At 38.6% G+C, this 16,852-nt stretch overlaps 1 protein-coding gene across 1 annotated transcript; it reads left to right on the top strand.

Annotated features, from left to right (window-relative positions):
- Nucleotides 1-10,043: 10,043 nt before the first annotated feature.
- Nucleotides 10,044-15,591, top strand: PCDH20 (protocadherin 20). Its single transcript, XM_058548284.1, has 2 exons — nt 10,044-10,250; nt 11,314-15,591. Exons 1-2 carry the CDS (start codon nt 10,119-10,121, stop codon nt 14,032-14,034), a joined length of 2,853 nt encoding a protein of 950 aa, XP_058404267.1. The 5' UTR covers nt 10,044-10,118; the 3' UTR covers nt 14,035-15,591.
- Nucleotides 15,592-16,852: the final 1,261 nt, after the last annotated feature.

Raw genomic sequence — 16,852 nt, 5'->3', positions numbered from 1 at the left:
CTTAAATACTTGCCATTAGCATGTTTACAGGACAAAGTACAGGGGAGTAGGTGAGAGCAGGTTCTAGAAGCACACTGCCTCGCTTCCTCTCTCAGTTCCTCCGCTACTGGCTGTGTGACTTGGGCAGATTACAGAGGCTCTTTAAGCTTCGTATTAAAATAACAATAGTGGGGCCAGCCGGTGGTGTAGTGGTTAAGTTTGCGTGCTCCACTTCCGTGGTGGCCCGGGGTTTGCAGGTTCGGATCCGGGGCGCAGACCTACACACCACTCATAAAGCCATGCTGTGGAGGCATCCCACATATGAAATAGAGGAAGATTGGCACAGATGTTAGCACAGGGACAATCTTCCTCAAAGCAAAAATAAAAAAGAGGAAGATCGGCAACAGATATTAGAGTAGGGCCAATCTTCCTCACCAAAAATACTACTACTAATAATAACGATAGTAACAGTACCTAGCTCATATGATTGTTATGAAGATTAAATGATTTAATATAGGCAATGTTCTTATGACAATACTTGGCAAATCGTAAGTGCTGAAAATTTTAAGCTCTTTTTATTAAATGGAAAAATTGAGTCTTCAAAATTCTAAGTAAAGCTCGAGGTAACACCACTAGTAATTTGCAGAATGGGGAATTGAAGCCAGGTCTGTCTGACCACAAAGTGTAGGCTTGTAGGCACAATGCTGCCCCCTGGTCCATACCCACAGGCTTCAGTGAAATGCCCTTCCATACCTTGGCAATAAGGAAAAACGCTCTCTCCCCTGATTTAATACACGGAGCAGGAGCGTGAAAGTGCTCTTCAATGAAAGAATGGCGCCCAGACCTCAGGCTTCTCCATACCCTAAGAAAGGTATCTATGTTTTTAAAGAAGTCATGTGTTCTTTGGAAGAGAGATTGGTTAGCTTTGGAAACAAATAAAAAGGGGCATCCCAGAGGAAGTCTGCACTGAAGCATGAGCAGTGGAGAGGGGATCGAAGCCAAATGGCTCTGGGTATTCCATTTCCATTGGCAGGACAGTCCCAGGTGAGGCCTGTTGTAAATAAACATTTGATTTATTTTACAATCTGTTTCTCCTAGTTCTTTTGCTTCCCACTTAGATCTGTCTTCAGAAAAGAATGCACTGACCATGTCACAGGAGTACGAAAGTCTTCATAACAGCTATATTTTCACTACAATTGATTTTCTGCACTAATCTTATAAATGTGGTTAATTTAAGTTGGCCTCGTATTTCATTATCTAAACCACATTATTTTAAGAGTGAAAGAGGGTGCTATCAATGCCCTGGGAGAAAAGGCTGAAAACAGACTGTCCTGGGGAAATTGGGACATACAGTCAGGCTGGGTCAATATGAGTTAAGGCCTGAGATTTAAAAATATTCTATCTCCTCTCCTTCCCAAAATTAGAGTTTTTCAGCCTGTATGACTATATAAGCTAGTACACTTGGAATAACAGTGACTGTATTAAGGTAATGCTTAGAAGGTTTAAATTATGGCTCTGTGATCTTGGATAATGTACATAATGTTTTGAGCTGTAATTTCTCTATTTTTAAATTGGAAATAATAATTTCTACCTGATACAGCTATTGTGAGAATTTATATACAACATACACATATACACATACGTGTTTGTATGTCTATGTATATGAATACATATATATACATGTATATCAGATCAGTGAATGCTCAAAAACCAGTAGCTGTTATTATTTTCTCACTACTCTCATACAACATTCTGAGGCCTCCGGTGAGGCAGGCAGCTGACTTTTCTCAGGCAATAGTGCTCTCTACTGCCACGTGATTTCTTCAAACTTCTATATCTTATGTTCCAAGAACAGTCAATCTCCTATGTATTAATACGGTTCCAAGAATAGTCAATCTCCTATGCATTAATATGGTGAAAACAAAACTACATACCTCAGTTCTGCCTTCCTTCAATAGATGGCAATAGTAGTTATTGGTTTCATGATATTTATGAACTACAATTCAGTAGTTAATATGTTTATAAGTATGGACATTTCTGTTTTATGCTAGAAGCATTGTAATATGTTAGATGATTTGACCTAGAATAGGCCATTTTGAAAAAGAAGGAGCAAATGTGCTTACGGGTAGGACTTTAAAGTGTCATCTGGGAGAAAGGCATTTTCAACCTCAGATGAATTCTCCTAGTGACAGGAAAAAATCTGGATGTGTAGAATTTGAGGACTTTAGGAGTGAAATTGGGACACCTAAATATAGAAAAGAATGGCTAGAATTATAATGAAAGGACTTTCCAGGGAGTGATTAGAAGGAAACAGAAGAGAACTTGGGAGGAACCTATATAGTTAAAAGGTGAGAAGAACAAGAAAATGCAGCAAAGACAAAATAGGTCAGAGATATAAGGTACAAAACACATTTAAGTGTAGTGTCACAGAGTCACAAAAAGTGGACTAGGAACATGTAAAGGACTTATGAGGAAAGTCACAGCAACCACAATAATAAGAGTCTAGCACTTTCTATATTGTTTCTGCCATTCTTCAGTGTCTGATAACTTCTAAGGAATATGCCATTTACTTGCCAAAATCTGTTGGAGGGAAAATATAAGGTGACTCAAGATTTCTAATATTTTTTTGATAGCTGATAAGTGGTAAGTGAAAACCTGTCCTTTTTCCAAAAAAAGGTCCCTGCTGCTTTGATTATGGTATCAAGTAGGTTAACTGTAGGCTGTGGTGTAACACCTCTGAGAGCCTTTGACAGTGATGCAGATTCAAAGGATCCATGCCCAGCCTAGAAGAGCTTCTCTTACATAAAAATGGATATGTGGAGATGGCACCTGGAATCAATCGTTATCCAGAAATCCCACAGAAATGCTAAAATATTCATGCTCACAGCTAGCAAGGATATCTGGGGTTTCTCAGCTTTACAACTAGCGTACGTTGTGTGTAAAATGTCTCATGATCATTACTGAATAGTTTAACAAGCTCTAGTAGATTCAGGATTTTTTTTAAAAGAGGTATTGGAATAGGGAAGTGGCAGTAACCGTGTTTTAATGTTTTTTTTTTTCTTTTTTCAAGAAAGCATACCATGTATTTCCATGTTTAGAATAAGGAAAATTGCTTCAAGAGAGACTATACGTCATGCTTATGGCACATTCAAGGAATTTTTAATCCTTTTCATTTAGAGAAAAATACTGTAAAAGCATTTACTTCCCACATAAATCTCTCAATCTCTTTTTTCTTTCTAGCTTTCTTTTCTCCTTTGTCTGCAAGTGTTAAACTTCATAAAATGTAAATTTTGGGTAATGACAAATATTAGTTTAGTAATGTTCATCTTATCTACATTCATTTCACTTATTTTAAATCCTAAAAAACCATATGAATTTTAAAATTAGTTCTACAATTTTGTCATTAAAAGCCAATCATTAGTGATGCTCCACTTAAATCTAGTTAATGAAGAATTTATTGATCCATAAAGAGCAGAAATCCACGAAAAACTATAATTATTATCATTGTATTCTAAATGAAGTTGATATCAACTTGACCAGATTTAAATAGTATCTACGATTAAGAATTGGTGAGCCTTTAAGATATTTATGATTTCATTATCAAGAAGTACATTGCTTTCACCAAATAAATGTTTTACTGTCATATAATTCCAAACCATTAATGAAAATTCATTTGTAAAATCCTTCCTTTTCTTGATAATCTAAATAAGGAAATAAGAAAACATTTATTTCTTAAATATGACATTTACTTTTTATTTAAGGTCATAACTATTCAATTTTCCTACGAGGTTGGTATTTTTTTTAAACAATTCTGTTGCTGTCAGATTCTACGCATTGTTTGTAGAGTGTACATACTCAATATTCAACATCCGTACCTATTTCAGTGAATATTAGAATACCCCCCATATGGAGAATGAAGATTCACAAACATTAAAATAAACTACCTCAAATTTTCCTTATTCAATCCCAACTTGGCCACTTCCCAGCTGTGTGACCTCAGGCAACCTACTTACCCTCTGAAAGTCTCAGATGCTTCATCTTTAAAATGAGGTCATCATTAACTCCCGGGGTCCTTGTGAAGATTAGAGATAATGCTCACCATGCACCTGGCAAAAGTTAGGTGCTCAGTAATTGGTAACTGTTAGCAGTAAATGACACTGAGGTCAGCAACCTCCACCCTCTTTCTAAAAAGATAACCAGAAAGAAGCAGCTAGTGATCTTAGCTCTACCACCACGGAAATGTTGACTTTCCACATTATTGACAGAGCCATTCATTGACCCTATAATACTAGTTCAGTGCTTTTATATACCACACACGCTGAGATCAAAACAGTCATGCAGTTTTTAACAATCTCACTTCAGATTCAAAGAATCAGATAAAAAGAGATTTTATAAAGCCAGGAAAAGATCTGTCGATCTGTGTAAAAACATTACCTGAGCGCAAATTTTCATTAAGCCTTTCCAAATGTAACACTTCAGTTTGTGAGAGTGACGAATAGGTATGTGAAGGATACAGGGCACAGGATCAGTGCCCTAAAATGAAATTTAAAATGATTTCTCTTCTTCAATGGATTTGTTTTGCCCCTGACCTAATTTCTATGCTAATTTATAGGGTCTGTGATTGCTTTATTCTCTGCACAGTGCATACCTCTCCCTTCTTTCAAGTCTCCCAGGAACTGACTCTGGGAGCAAGGCATATATATCATCAATAAACTGCATTCAGTTAACTGTTCATTATTCAGCGACTGCTGATCCACTTTGTGGATTTTCCACGCCCTTCATTTCATCTCCTCCTCAATCCTACTACCTTTCTTTTGATGATTTCACTGCTCATTATCACCTCTACCAGAAGTGAGAAGGAAGAATGTGAAACTTAAATGAGTTGAAAATGACTTTTAAAGTTTATTTTGAGGATAAGGAGAGAAAGTTGAAAATGTGAGCTAAAATTAGGCCTGAGGTTTTCTGGTGACTTCACTCCGCTATACTGATCCCTGTTAAAGTGATGCTAATTGACTTCTGAAAATAAAAGGACTGTTCAACCCTATCATATCTCTTCCTCTTGGGCTATATGGGGAAAGAGCAGAGATGTGAAATCTTTAGACAAAGTTTTCTAAAACAAAAAGAAAGTACTAGTTAGGATAGACTCATGCTTACAAAAGTCACATAAATTGCACAGTACAGTGGTAAATGTTTTAGAATACAAATTTGTATTAGAGTAAATTAGCTTATTTACACCCTTTTCATAAAAGTAATGTAAATGTATATTTACTAAAGTAACTATCCAGCTTTTTTAGCAAAAGAACCAATATGCTAATTTTCTTAGTCTCACAATTAATTTCTGAGTTTTGTAGAGAAAATGCAATAGGCTTTTTTTAAGTTTGTCTGATATACTTGAACAATAATCTACCCAAATTAATACTGTTTCTTAAAAATGCTTGTAAATTTGAAAAATTAATAAAATAATATAAAATTAACTGGTACTTATGGTAATATTTAAGATCAAGGCTTTTGGAAATAATAGATGGTAAAAAAATAAACGCTGTTTTTCTAAGTTAGCCTTTAATATCAGAGACAATCCTGAGGCCAAAATCTACTACTATTCTAAGAAATAGGAGTATTTTGAGAATTTGTATTCACTACAGGCCATCTCTTTTGAACTCAACTAGTAAGTAAAATGAGGGCTAACTAGGTGATCTATAGAATTACTTAGAACTTTACTTTTAAATATATACACATAAAATATTTTAAATCTACACGTTGGGAGAAGACCTAAGCTAGCCGAACACAGGTGAGTTTGTGTCTGTGTGTGTATATCTGTTTAGGAAATAGAAATTGACTACAGAAGTTTTTACTCCAAAATGCATCATATAGCAAATCTATGCCTACAATAATGTTTTTCTTATTGTCGGTGAGTGATAAGTGTTTGTTGACTTGAAATACATTTAAATGTATACAGGCCCTAGATCCACCCTTTCAGGTGAGATGGGTGTGCCAGAGCAGAAAGATCATGCACTTTGGAGACCACAGATGGGGCCCAGTCGTCATATACACTGACAAACTTGTAATTCATGGCTGTAAAATTGGTATAATAATATCTATATTATAAAATTGTTATGAGGATTAAATAAATATGTAAAGTAGCCAGTAACATGTTTAGAACATAACTGATACTCAATAAATGGTCAATTTAATCATTTTTGACATATTGTATTGGTTTTACAAATGTGATCATCCCTTAACCTTGATTATCAGATCAGAAAAAGAATGTATATATACACATTTATAAATATATATTTTATAGCTATATTATAAAGATATAGTATATTTATATTTATAAATTATATATTTATAAAAGAATATATTCTTTTAATTATATATTTATAATTATTATATATTATATTATATTAATATTATATGTCCTATATTTTGTACTAGTTACATTTATTTATGTACATATATAATATAAACATTATATATACACATACGCATATTCTAAGTCATCTAAAAGGATTGCTAATTTCATATCTTAACAAGAAAAAAGTGAAGTAGTCTTAAAATAGACTACTAAAATAATATTCTAAATTTATATTTATTTGCAATATTGAATTAACTAGAATATCTATAGGATTATGATTCAAAATAGGTTTAAATTTCTATGTAGATATTAGTTACATGAAAGTTTGTGGATACCATACTGTTATTAAAATACTTTAAATGGTACAGTCAGAATTAATTGAAAAATACAAATAAAAGCTACCTGGAAAACACAGTACTTCAATAATTTAAAGGTTTTAGGGTATGTGTGCTAAATGTGCAAAGTTTGAAGATGGTATCCTGGTAGACATTTATAAGCATTCTTACAGCTTTATAAAGAGATAAAAACTATGAGGACAAAAAGCTTGCAGGAAATTAAAAATATTTTTAACCTTCAGTGATATAATGCAGTAAATAATAATCAAAGTAACCTGTATACCATCTTATGGTATCTGTAATGACAGATATTACACAAGCCATTTCATGCATATATGTCCATGTAGTGTGTGTGGATGTTTTTATGGTGAATTGAAACAGAGAGGTGTGATGACTTGTTTAAAGTCGCACAGTAACTAAGCAATAACCCAGAGAATGAAATGCAAATCTCCTGGCTTGGCTCAGTACACCGTCTATTGTATCAAGTTGTTTTCCTTGTCTATAGAAAAAATAGGCTTGGGAGACATATAATCTAACTATTCTTCTAGATCAATTTTTACAAAACACCTGGGAAGCAGACCCAGAGCAACTGAGACATCTGAAAAGTTCATAAGTATTATTTTCAAGGGACTAATAGCATAGAAGCTCTCTAAGTCATCTTTAGAAAGAAATACGTGACACCAGATGGTAGGTCACAGGGCTGGCATCATAAGGAATAGGAGTTTGGGAATGCTTTCACAGTGCCCAGAAAGAAGGTACAGGAGATGAAAGAAGGGTATTCGGTCTTTTTCTTTTTCTTTTTTTTTTTTTTAAAGCCCAATTACAATGCAAACTTGCATGAAACCTGCTTGGATCTTCAAAGAGGAAAGATAACAACAAGTAGCTCAGTTAACAGTTTAGAATGTGACATGAAAGGTATTACCCAAAATTGTGCCAAGGTCTCCCAGTCTTGATGACAAACTTCCATGCAGGGACTCTGCAATCAACACAGTAACTTAAAGCAAAGGGTATTATTATTGTCATGTCAAACATTATCGCCAGAAGATATTTAATGCCTGTATTTCAACTTACATCATAGTTCATATGTTCGTGCTTTTTAGAAACACTCTAGAAAAATTACTGCTCAATAGGCAGATTTAATTTCTTGCCAACTTAACCAAGGGGAGGAGGAGTAAAAACGCTTTCTATAGGGAGGAGCTGGATGATATGTCCAGAAGACCAAGATTCTGCTGGGATGGGGTATGAGGACACTTGAAAAAGGCACCTGTGCCAAAGCATCCACTGCAAAGTAGAGCAAGACAGAGCTTAAGAGTCCAGGGAAAATTAAATACAGTTGAGAAAATAATTACAAAGAAGTGATGTCACTTCAATTGGACTGTCTTCATAAACAAGAGGTTCCTGTGTAGTGTCCCTGTAAACAAAGGAAAAACTAAACAAAGAGATCCCTATATTTTCACTTAAATAAAAGGCAAGTGATCGTAACCTGTTGGAGAGGGCATGAGCTGTGAGGAGATATACAGCCAACTGCTGTTGCTTCCTGTATAGATGTAGAATCAGTTCACATCCTGGGTCCAGCCTGCATGTACTCTGACCACTGATGGATTGCCTAATTCTGGCCATGTGCCCCAAACTTCCAGAAGCTGTGGGTATTGTGTGAAGACATGAATTAAACACATTTCAGAAGCAACTTGGTACATACTGAGGTTTGGAGTCAGATATGTTTCAACTACAGACCCCAAAGTAAATATTTGCCAATTATGGTAGAAGTTCAGCTATAGGGCAGAACCAGCAGCTGAAGCAGCAAGGAGAGGCAACTCATACTTGCCTGACTGGGTTTTGTTTACCGGCTATATACCCATGTGTACATGTTCGTGTGTGTGTGTTTACCCCTTCATCAGCACTCCAATTTCACTCTAAAGAACTTAACGGAGCTAATTTTATAAGCAGATTTACGTTATATTCCAGATTTGTATTATAGGAAGTTTTGTGAACTCCATGTATAGTCCCATTTATGCAGTAAGAAGCTGTTAGACACATCAGGTGTTTTGATGTAGTGTATTGTCAATATTTAGGACTCTGCATCTCTAGGATTAGTGGAGATGAGGAGAAAATAGGAAGAGTTAGAAGCAAAACAATTAGCTCAGCCAAGCAATTTATATTCTAGCTAGTACATGGTGGAAGAAGAAAATTAAAGTGGTTCCTATTGAAAACACAGGGATGTCAGATCTTTCTTTGACCAAAAGGAAGACTTTTTCTATTCTAGGCGCAGTCACTAGTTATTCAGCCCAGAGGGTTTTATGTTCAGGGCAGTGCACAGGATATCTGGAAACCTAGTGATGAGAAATGTCTACTCAGGGAAAGGCCAATGGTCTTTTCCGTTACTAACATGGCACCCTGCAGATCAAAAAGTGTTTCACAGACTTAATGCACTGGAGTCTCTCGCCAGTTCTGATGTCATAAATGAGGAAACAGCTCATACGGCTATTTAGTGTCAGAGCCAGAGAGGATATACAAGCATTTTGCAGCACATCCCTCCAGGATTCCTTTCTAAAGGACCACTTTCCTAGTAAGCATTCCAAGAAAAAAAAAAAAAAAAAAACTTGAAAAGTAATTTACCTAGGCTTCAGTGAGTGTCCTCAAAAAAAAAAAAAAAAAAAATCATCCCTTAGAGAAATATGTTAAAATTGCACAGTTGTTTCCATTTTCCCCCTTGGCTCTTTCCCTTGGCCAGAAGCCTTCCCTGCCTCTAAAGTAAGACCACAAGGCAGACACCCAGAGACACTTGCTCCCGCAACTAGGAAACTAGCAGAAGCTCTTGCCACCACCAACAGCGAAGCTTTGAAATTAGAGCATGTCAAAACCTTCACCGAATTCATATATTTGCTTTTGCGGTTCAGATGGCCTTAGAAAGAATTTTAAATCCCTTCCTTCCACAGAGAAAAGTGGATTTTCCCTCACTGTGCCAACAACGCTGGGTCCAAGTGTCTCGGAAGAACGGAGGCAAAGCAGGCGTTTTGGGATCGCGCCTCTGATTGCTCTGTAGCGCCGACTTCCTCTCTCGATACAGACATAAATGCAGGCTTATTTGTTTATTCTAATTCTCTCTCTCAGGCTCGCAACCTGTGGACTCGCCTTCTGACTGGTGCGGCGAGGAGGGAGGCTGGTGGGCACACGCTCCGGTGCCCGACCGGGTGGCGCCTCGTCGCAGTCTTCAGAGGCAGGTCCCCCACTCCGGCTCCTCCGGCGGGGTCTGGACTTACCCGCGTGCGGGGCAGGAAACCCTGACCGTGCCCTTCTGCCCCTCGCCTTTCTGCCCGCCTTCAGCTCCCGTCCTTAATTGACGAGCCAGTGACTATTGGCTGAAGTTCCCCAGCGATTTGCATGAACAGAGAGGGAGTGTCTTCTGCCGCCCTCCGGTCCGGAGCGCGCTGACTGCAGCCTCCCTGGGAATGCGCGGCCGAGGGAATGCGCGCAGCCCGCGGGCCCTGGCACTGAGCTGGCGCCCGGCGACCTGGCACCCGCGCTTGGATATGGGGCGTCTAAGTCGTCCCAGGAGCAGCACCAGCCACAGACACCTGCCGGTAAGGTTTGGGGTCCAGGAGCCCCGCAGCCCTGACAAGTTGCAGTACTATGAGGCGGTTCCTACTCCTTGACGATTTTTCAAACCTTTTACCTTAATGCAAACTTCACGGGAAGGTTGAGGGGAGGGAAACGGAGTTTGGGATAATGTGTCTTCATTTTAGCAAGGAATAGTCAAGTCCTTGGGGCGTGAGATGAAGTTTCTGAAGCAGAAATGTAGGTAGATGAGGTGGGGAGGGGGCTCAATCCGTTTTAGATTCAGGGATTTGGAGATTGTTTCTTGCTGCCGGCATCTGGCTACGACTGTCTACTGCAATTGACAAATTGTTTTTGCATAACCATTTTCCGCGTTTACTTCTTTTCCCCTAGGGGAGGGGGATTAGTGAAGGCTTGATAGGTGGTGGAGATCCAGATCCTTTCGCTTTGCTTTTAGATGCCTGCTGAAATGAAAATCACTTCTTCTGACCTAAAGTGTTTCCTTAATGAGGTGGAGGAGGGAGTCCGAGGGGAAAGTGTTACTATGTTTTCCATATTGTTATTATTATTGATATTGTTTTTATTGTTATTGGTCTCGTAATAAGAGATGTTAACACATTTCGGGTTCCGGGGACCTTAGTGGTAGAAATATTTCAATGGGAAATAAAATGATAAATTGCCCACTTCTCAGCCCCTCCCCTGTCGACTCCCTCCCTCTCCGCAACCTACCCGGGTGGTTTCCTGTCGCGTTGCGCACTCCCTGAGTTGGAGTCCTCTCCACTCCAGCGTGTGTTTCCGGGGGTGCTTTACGGTTGGGGATTCCGAATGTTAACTGGATGAGGGTGGTGATGGAGAGCGCGGGGAGTAGAAAGTGAACAGAAAAATTAAGTTTTGGAGACAATGTTGCCCCATAGATCTCTTCTTTGCAGCAAGTTTCTTCTTCGCCCCGCTTTGACTAGAGGGTTTGACTCTGGGAATGGGGATAGAACAGCCGTGACCCCTGGCCACTGGTTTCTGACTCCAATCGCTGTGTTTCCCGGTGTGTGTAACGAGCTTTCTCCCCCCACCCCCACCCCCACCCCTTTCCAGCATCTGTTTCTGTTTTTTCTCTTCGTGGGACCCTTCGACTGCCTGGCGAGTTACAGCCGGGCCACGGAGCTTCTGTACAGCCTGAACGAGGGACTGCCCGCCGGGGTGCTCATCGGCAGCCTGGCCGAGGACCTACGGCTGGTGCCCCGGGCCGCGGGGAGGCAGGACCAGCAGCCGCCAGAGCGCCCCGGCGCTGAGCAGAAGCCCCCCCTCTCCTTCAGCCTGGCCTCCCGGGGACTGAGTGGACAGTACGTGACCCTAGACAACCGCTCCGGGGAGCTGCACACTTCTACCCAGGAGATCGACCGCGAGGCCCTGTGTCTTGAAGGAGGTGGAGGGGCTGCCTGGGGCGGCAGCATTTCCATCTCCTCCTCGCCTTCCTCGGACTCTTGTCTTTTGCTCCTGGATGTGCTGGTCCTGCCTCAGGAATACTTTAGGTTTGTGAAGGTGAAAATCGCTATCCGGGACATCAATGACAATGCCCCACAGTTCCCGGTTTCCCAAATCACGGTTTGGGTCCCGGAAAATGCACCTGTAAACACGCGGCTGGCCATAGAGCATCCTGCCATGGACCCAGATATAGGCACGAATGGGGTGCAGACCTACCGGCTATTGGACTACCACAGTATGTTCACCCTGGACGTGGAGGAGAATGAGAATGGGGAGCGCACCCCCTACCTAATTGTCATGGGACTGCTGGACAGGGAGACCCAGGACCAGTATGTGAGCATCATCATAGCTGAGGATGGTGGGTCTCCACCACTGTTGGGCAGCGCCACCCTCACCATTGGCATAAGTGATGTTAATGACAATTGTCCTCTCTTCACAGAATCACAAATCAATGTCACTGTGTATGGGAATGCTACAGTGGGCACACCGATTGCAGCTGTCCAGGCTGTGGATAGAGACTTGGGAACCAATGCTCAGATCACTTACTCTTACAGCCAGAAAGTTCCACAAGCATCCAAGGATTTATTCCATCTGGATGAAACCACCGGCGTCATTAAGCTTTTCAGTAAGATTGGGGGAACTGTTTTGCAAATGCACAAGCTCACCATCCTTGCTAATGGACCAGGCTGCATCCCTGCTGTGATCACTGCCTTGGTGTCTATCATCAAAGTCATTTTCAGACCACCTGAAATTGTTCCTCGTTATATAGCAAATGAGATAGATGGTATTGTTTACCTGAAAGAACTGGAACCTGTTAACACTCCAATTGCCTTCTTCACCATAAGAGATCCAGAAGGTAAATACAAGGTGAACTGCTACCTGGATGGTGAAGGACCATTTAGGTTATCACCCTACAAACCATACAATAATGAATATTTGCTAGAAACCACAAAACCTATGGACTATGAACTACAACAGTTCTATGAAATAGCCGTGGTGGCCTGGAACTCTGAGGGATTTCATGTCAAAAAAATTATTAAAGTGCAACTTTTAGATGACAATGATAATGCTCCTGTTTTCCTTCAACCCTTGATAGAACTAACCATTGAAGAAAATAACACACCCAATGCCTTTTTGGCTAAGCTGTATGCTACAGATGCTGACAGTGGAGAGAGAGGCCAAGTTTCCTACTTTTTGGGACCTGATGCTCCATCATATTTTTCCTTAGACAGTGTCACAGGAATTCTGACGGTTTCTACTCAGCTGGACCGAGAAGAGAAAGAAAAGTACAGGTACACGGTCAGAGCTGTGGACTCTGGGAAGCCACCCAGAGAATCAGTAGCCACTGTGGCTCTCACAGTGTTGGATAAAAATGACAACAGCCCTAGGTTCATCAACAAGGACTTCAGCTTTTTCGTGCCAGAAAACTTTCCCGGATATGGTGAAATTGGAATAATTAGTGTAACAGATGCTGATGCTGGGCGAAATGGATGGGTCGCCCTCTCAGTGCTGAACCAGAGTGATATTTTTGTCATAGATACAGGAAAGGGCATGCTGAGAGCTAAAGTCTCTTTGGACAGAGAGCAGCAAAGCTCCTATACTTTGTGGGTTGAAGCTGTTGATGGGGGTGAGCCTGCCCTCTCCTCTATTGCAAAAATCACCATTCTCCTTCTAGATATCAATGACAACCCTCCTCTTGTTTTATTTCCTCAGTCTAACATGTCTTACCTGTTGGTACTACCTTCTACGCTCCCTGGCTCCCCAGTTACAGAAGTCTATGCTGTTGACAAAGACACAGGCATGAATGCCGTCATAGCTTACAGCATCATAGGGAGAAGAGGTCCTAGGCCTGAGTCCTTTAGGATTGACTCTAAAACTGGTAACATTACTTTGGAAGAGGCATTGCTGCAGACAGATTATGGACTCCATCGTTTACTGGTGAAAGTGAGTGATCATGGTTATCCTGAACCTCTCCATTCCACTGTGATGGTGAACCTATTTGTTAATGATACTGTCAGTAACGAGAGCTACATCGAGAGTCTTTTAAGAAAGGAGCCAGAAATTAATATAGAGGAGAAAGAACCACAGATCTCAATAGAACCGACTCATAGGAAGGTCGAATCTGTGTCCTGTATTCCTACCTTAGTAGCTCTGTCTGTAATAAGCTTGGGGTCTATCACACTTGTCACAGGGATGGGCATATACATCTGTTTAAGGAGAGGGAAAAAGCATCACAGGGAAGATGAAAATCTGGAAGTGCAAATTCCACTAAAAGGAAAAATTGACTTGCATATGGGAGAGAGGAAACCGGTGGATATTTCTAATATTTGATATTTCATTGTGGAATAACACAGAGATGTTTTAACTGACTTGGAGTGGTCTTCACCACCTAAACAAGAGTGTGTGGATGGCAATTCCAATGAAGGATGACTAATTTATAACTTGTACTATATTGTAAATAGCTGTTTACAGGTTTTTAAATTCAAATTCAGAGGTTATAAAATGTGTACAGCATTTTTTAATGAAAATTATTACTAACAGTTATAGAACTGTTGTAAAAAAGCTTGGACACGATTTGCAGCTTTCATACGCCAAGCAGATTGATAAAACCTGGGAGTAAGGTAAGAAAATGGTACATTGCATTTTTTGTCTAAAAAGCCCTTTAACCACAAGAGGGCATCAGCTGCTCCTTTGCAGGGAAGTGTTTTGAGGTATTGTACATGACAGTTGTTGTACATGAAATTAATGAAAGAGTATATTTTAAATACATTGTTTTTAACATTTAACAAATATGAACTGAAAGTAAATTGAATTTCACCCCACTTAAATATATGATAAAAGAAGAAATGCATTTGTAAACAGAATGTTGATTACCTCACGAGTACATCGTGTATAGTTTGAAAGAGAAGGCATTACAAAGAAGTGCAATTTCTTTTTAGCAAGGATAAAAACATCGCCATGTGTTAAAGATTTGACCTGCTGAAGAGTATTTTACTTCCTGTGTACTCAAATTGCTTTCTCTTTGCTTTACCACTGCACTTGCTATGATTATAGGGGAAAATATAGGTATTCTTCCTTACAGAAAATGTAACTAGAAATTGTATCCAAGAAAAACAGCCAGAAGCAAAGAAATGTTTCAATCCTTAGTTGCTTCATAGGTGTTCATGACATTTTGGTGCTTTCTCAACTTGTCAGTAGTACTTTCTACTTGGGTTATATATTAGATTTTTCTATGCTTAAACTCATCCATCACATAAGAAAAAAATTATATTAAAACAGAATTATTCTAGAAGCTAATGTACACTACTGGTTGTTTTAGTTGGGCGTTTTATATGAAAGTTGTACTTATCTTTTTGTTGTTGTTTAGGTTCGTTGGCTACCATTTCTGGCTTCCTTTCTCTGGCTTTGGATTAGGTCCAAGAGTTTATTTGTAAGCCCAGTGGTAGATTTCTTTGATAATTTAGCTTTTACTGAATCCTTTGCAATGGACCACGCTGGTTCATCAGTGATCGATCACTTTCACTTCATTGTGTAAGCTGGCAAGTTTATTTTATGTGAGAGCTATAGCAAAATTGTCTGTGTAAACAAGAAATGTAAGTGTTAGCTTAAACTGGATCATTCTAGTTTTTGACATCATCCGTCTGTACTGTACCAAAAGTGTTTATATGTCTGCAAATTAAAGGTATATATTTTCATAATTTCTTTCTCATTTTTACCATTTTATATTTGAACATGGGCTTGTTCTTTCACTGAAGTGCCTGTTATTGGCATTCTTTTGCTTTTAGACATATGTGGGTAAACTGTAGATATTCTGTTATGCTAAAGTTTATATTAAACTAATTCATAACTCAGTTGAACATTGGGTAAATTATTAAATATGTGTGCAGTTATAGACATGTGTATAATAGAAAGAGAGTATGCCTATATGTTTGATAGAAGTTCATATGAAAATTTATACTCATGCATGTGCACATGCATATTAATTTATTATTGATTTAGTATCAATTATAAACATTCATTTTACTACATACTTATAACAAATCCTCAGCTGTGTTACAATAGCTTTCAATAAATTTTAAAATAAAAATACATTGCAAAAAAAAAGAATTGAATGCAAACAACCAAGACCTTTTGAATTTGTATTAACTCATTTTTCTTGTTTTCTTCAATTTGACAATTTGAATAAATAAAATAATAAGCATATGAGGCAGTAGTGTTTGTTACAAAAAGGAAATATATTTTTATTGGAAATTCCTTTTGTATGAGAGGCACCTGAGCTAAGATCATTTAACTCCTAAAACTTTTCATTCATAGTTGATGTATAGCAATGGAGGAAACCATTCTTTACCAGTCATTTTTTATATCTTATTTTCCTTTTTTAAAGGAAGCAACTTCGTATGAAACAAGTAGCATCATTAATTAAAAAAAAATCCTCTATAAGTGCAATGTTTTAACCGTCAGTATGAATAACAAAATATTCTATTCATCTCTAAATTTGGAGAAGGTTCATGTGTTTTGGGGTATGGACTTCATCTCCAGCATTTTTATATTCATGTTACCCCTGTAACATGAATATAAAGATGTATTTCTGAATAACTTCTTGTGGCAGGAATTCCTTTACAAAAACATCTCATTCACATTAAAAACATTTAAAACAAGGAAAGTTAAAGTAAATTAAGCTCAGAGATAAAAGCCCCTTTTTACTAACACCTTGTGCTAGAACAGTTGCCAAAATGTATGCTAATCATGTCAATGTTGTTAGTTGAGCTGGCACAAAAATAAATGTACCATTCATTAAAAACCCTAATATCCATTTAACAGTTTGAGAACCAGCGAGTTCTCTTTGCCCCATTTAATGAAGAAGAGATTGCTCTGATCTTAGCACTGCCAAATCCATTCTTATACTATAGAGAAAATTGTTCATTAATTTGCATTGGGAAATTTAAAACCAACATAGCAATTTCAGCTACAGAGGAAAAAACAATTTACGTTACTTAACTCTTTACAGTAGATTCCCTGACCCTATTAAAAAAAAAAGTTTTCTTGGCAGTTATGCTTCTATCAGTGGTGGTTAAAAAGGAAAAGGAAAAACAAATGCTTCTTTTAAAATGGTTTTGTAGTCTTAGAGTGTTTTTAAAAAATTCTAAAT

Source organism: Diceros bicornis, chromosome 9, assembly GCF_020826845.1.
Source record: "Diceros bicornis minor isolate mBicDic1 chromosome 9, mDicBic1.mat.cur, whole genome shotgun sequence".
Classification (NCBI taxonomy): Eukaryota; Metazoa; Chordata; class Mammalia; order Perissodactyla; family Rhinocerotidae; genus Diceros; species Diceros bicornis.
Note: the sequence above shows the minus strand (reverse complement) of the source record. Positions and strands in the feature narration are given on the sequence as shown.

Bases quoted from the DNA above. Each gene is read 5' to 3' on its own strand.
- PCDH20 (XM_058548284.1), top strand. From the start codon at position 10,119: ATGCGCGGCCGAGGGAATGCGCGCAGCCCGCGGGCCCTGGCACTGAGC. The intron at 10,251-11,313 runs GTAAGGTTTGGG...ACCCCTTTCCAG, and splicing joins CCAGCCACAGACACCTGCCG to CATCTGTTTCTGTTTTTTCT.